General features: G+C 54.4%; 1 protein-coding gene across 1 annotated transcript; it reads right to left on the bottom strand.

Annotated features, from left to right (window-relative positions):
* Positions 1-849: 849 nt before the first annotated feature.
* LOC142417371 (fibrinogen-like protein 1-like protein) lies at positions 850-2,778 on the bottom strand. Its single transcript, XM_075517975.1, has 2 exons — positions 2,668-2,778; positions 850-1,553 (listed from the first exon to the last, which is right to left on the bottom strand). Exons 1-2 carry the CDS (start codon positions 2,723-2,725, stop codon positions 919-921), a joined length of 693 nt encoding a protein of 230 aa, XP_075374090.1. The 5' UTR covers positions 2,726-2,778; the 3' UTR covers positions 850-918.
* Between the last annotated feature and the right edge of the window lie 405 nt (positions 2,779-3,183).

Here is a 3,183-nt window from a genome sequence, read left to right as displayed (position 1 = left end):
GTACTTGTCTGTGTACAGCAACCACACCAAATGGAGAAAAGCTCATGTTACAGGCTGATGCTGGGGACAATCAGCAGCAGGGAGAATCAGTGTCAGGCCTTTCACTGTGGAACATTGAAATATTTCAGAAAAAAAAAGAAAAATCAGCACAAAACCCCTGCATGCTACACCAGTTCTGCACCAGCTCAACCTGGGAGCAGAATCAGCTCCACAGCTGACCTGCCCCAGCACTGCCTAAGCAAATCATGTTGAACCCAGCAGCCACCACACCAGTCCTGGGGGAGGTGAGTTCTGCATGTCTTGGGGAGATCTGGCATCCCTTGGACAGGTGTGTCTCCTTGCCCAGAGGAGGACCTGCATAATACACCTACTTCCCCCCCCCAGGTCCACCACCCCGGAGACTGAACAGAGTGATCCCCCCACACTTATGTGCAGTGTCACGGCGGCAGGTAGACACAAGGCAGCAAAGTCTGGCTCCAGGGTTTATTGCAGCTGATTTCTCCCACCATGGGTAGCAGAGCTGTGGGGCGTATGGGGTCCAGGGAGGGAGCAGGGCCTGAGCAAAGCAGGGATACACCGATTGCACAGGGAAGGGAATTTGCGCTGTGTCCCCTCCCCAGGACAGAACACCCACATGGGGTGGGTGACAGGCGCACCCACCCCAAACCAGTGCCTGCGTCTCAGTGCCAGCCAGCACCGCAGCACTGGGCGAAGCTGCCCACATGCCCGGGGCTCCAGGCAATTGCTCCTGAGCCCCAGAGCCGCTGTGTTTCAGCTGGTGATGGTGCGGGAGCTGCAGGCAGCGCAGGACGTGCACTGGAGCTGGCACAGGGCTGTTGGCAGGAATGGGAACGGGGCGCTGAGCTGGGGACAGAGGCACTCGCACAAACTCCCAGGGGGCTGGGCGCTGCAGCGCGGTCAGCACACGTCTGTGGGTTTGACCAGGATGAGGGACGATGTGCAGTCACCATTATCACAGAATCCTGGCCAAAGGATGTGGTTTTTGGCATTGAGCAGGACGTTCTGGCACCTGTCATACCACCAGCCCCCATAGCTGTTGGCGCAGTTCCCACTGTACTGGTCCTGGTCCCTGTCGGTCGTGCTGAACTTCATGTTGTCGTGTATGCCCCCCTTCTTGGGGTGATAGCTGGTCAGATAGTCATCCCCATCACCAGAAAACCGGCCCAGCCTCAGTGGGTACCCGTTGGCCTCACTCTCCACCCTGAAGATGTCGTACTCGGCGTAATGGGTGACGTTGGCTTTATTCCGCACAATGAAGCGGACCTTGTAGGTGCCCTGCTGTGTCAGCAGGTGCAGGTACTCAGTGCCCAACCAGTGATCGCCCTCCACGTTCCCGAAGCCATACTTGTAGGTGGTCCAAGATTGCTTCCACGTGATCTCAGTGTCATGAGAGTTTCTCTGGACAACAGTCCAGCCCTTGCCTTCGGTGTCCATGTCGCACCACACCACGCGTGGGGGAGACCCTGCCGGCTGGATGACATACACCCCACTGGGGCTGGTCTTGCGGAGATGGCTGCAGTCTGTGGGGAACCCTGCGACAGCAGCAGTGGCAAACACAGGGTGGGGTGGGAGAGAGAAGGATCATAGGAGGATGTCAGGGAGGAAGGATCCTCCTGATCCATCCTGAGAAGAATCAGGAGTCTGTCAGGGCAACAAGGAGCTCCTGTAAGGGAGTGAGGACTCAGGACAAAAAGGGTTAGTTTTATCTGTGGTCTACTCCACAGTGTTGAGTGGCTTTTCCCCCAGCTTATCCACAGGGTAACCGAAGGTGTCTAAGACAGTGGCCCTGGTAAAAGCCCTAGGATGTATTTCTCATGACTTGCTATTTCATTTGGAGCCTTCTAATGCATCTGGCCAAGAAAAGAGGGGAAAATCTTCCAGATGCCAGTGATGTCCTCCAAGTATATCTGGCCCTCACACAAGGCCCTTGATATATTGAGCTGCAGCTCTTGGAAGGATCAGAAGTGTCCAAAATGCTCCACTGGATGAGACTATGTAATGAAAATTTATGTTTTCCCTGGAGGTCATGGCATTGCAAAAGAAGGCTAAGTTCTACCTTGATCTCATAGGGATCTCTTCCCCCTACTTGTTGCCGTTTATCTGTTAGCAGGACTGATCTGTCATTACTTACTTGCCAAACTAATTTGCTGTCTAATTTGTTTTTCTTGGTTTGTGTCTGATGAGGGACAATTTTCTGTGGGTTATTCCAATTCAGCCCATGAAATTCTGTTTTTCTCAGGCACACAGGTCTTGCAGGGAGTGTAACCTTCCCTTGCAAGGAGGAAGGGAATACTCCTAATCCAACAAGAGCTAAAAAAAAAAAAAAATTGCTGGGAGGATCTCTCCTAGAACTGAAGTGTAAAAAGAAGACACAAGCACCGCAGAGCAATCCTGCCAAGTTATGGCATTTGGGCAGAAACCCCTTGGTTTCAGCACAGAGCCACCAAGTGGGTGAGGATGGCTTGACAGGTGTCAGGCTGCTTACCTTACAAGCCATGGCCCAGGGGTTTGTGTGTGTAGGGAGTTCTTGTGTTGTGCATCAGCCTGGGTGCATGCTGACCTGAGAGTCAGTGCTGAGCTAGGGAGACACTTTCCTGCTCTGTGCCTTGGTGCCCAGACAGTGTCCCCCACCCACTCCATACTCACCACTCCGGGAGCTGGCAGTGGGTACTGCTGAGCCAGTGCTTGCACAAAGGAGAAGCATCGCCACCACTGTGGGTAGGACAAGGTCGCCACGGAGCAAATGTGTCCCAGCCTGGAGCCCTGGGGAGGAAAGGGCCCAGCACCATTAGGATTCGTGGGCAGCCCCCTCTGCCCCTGCCGACAGCCCCCGGGGAGCTCAGACCAGGGAAGGCAGAGCCACAGGGCACAGACAGGAGCAGGGGGCTTCCTGGGTGGTGGAAGCTGCAGCTTCAGTGCAGGCTCTGCCCCTGCAGGGCTGAAGAAATGGCTTTGTCACACTCCTGGTCAGCCTCTTCCCTGCACCAGACAGCAACCTGCAGATCTGTTCTCGGAACCTACAGCCCAAGAGTAGCTAAGAGAAGACAATGACACAGCTAGCTCTGGGGAGAGTAGTTTGCCAGGGGGGCAGGACCACAAGAAACAGTTCTTTTTTGGAGTAATCATGCTTAAGCCTTTTATATAAGCCACCCCCAATGACAG

The sequence above is a fragment of the Mycteria americana genome, chromosome 15, assembly GCF_035582795.1.
Source record: "Mycteria americana isolate JAX WOST 10 ecotype Jacksonville Zoo and Gardens chromosome 15, USCA_MyAme_1.0, whole genome shotgun sequence".
Classification (NCBI taxonomy): domain Eukaryota; kingdom Metazoa; phylum Chordata; class Aves; order Ciconiiformes; family Ciconiidae; genus Mycteria; species Mycteria americana.
Note: the sequence above shows the minus strand (reverse complement) of the source record. Positions and strands in the feature narration are given on the sequence as shown.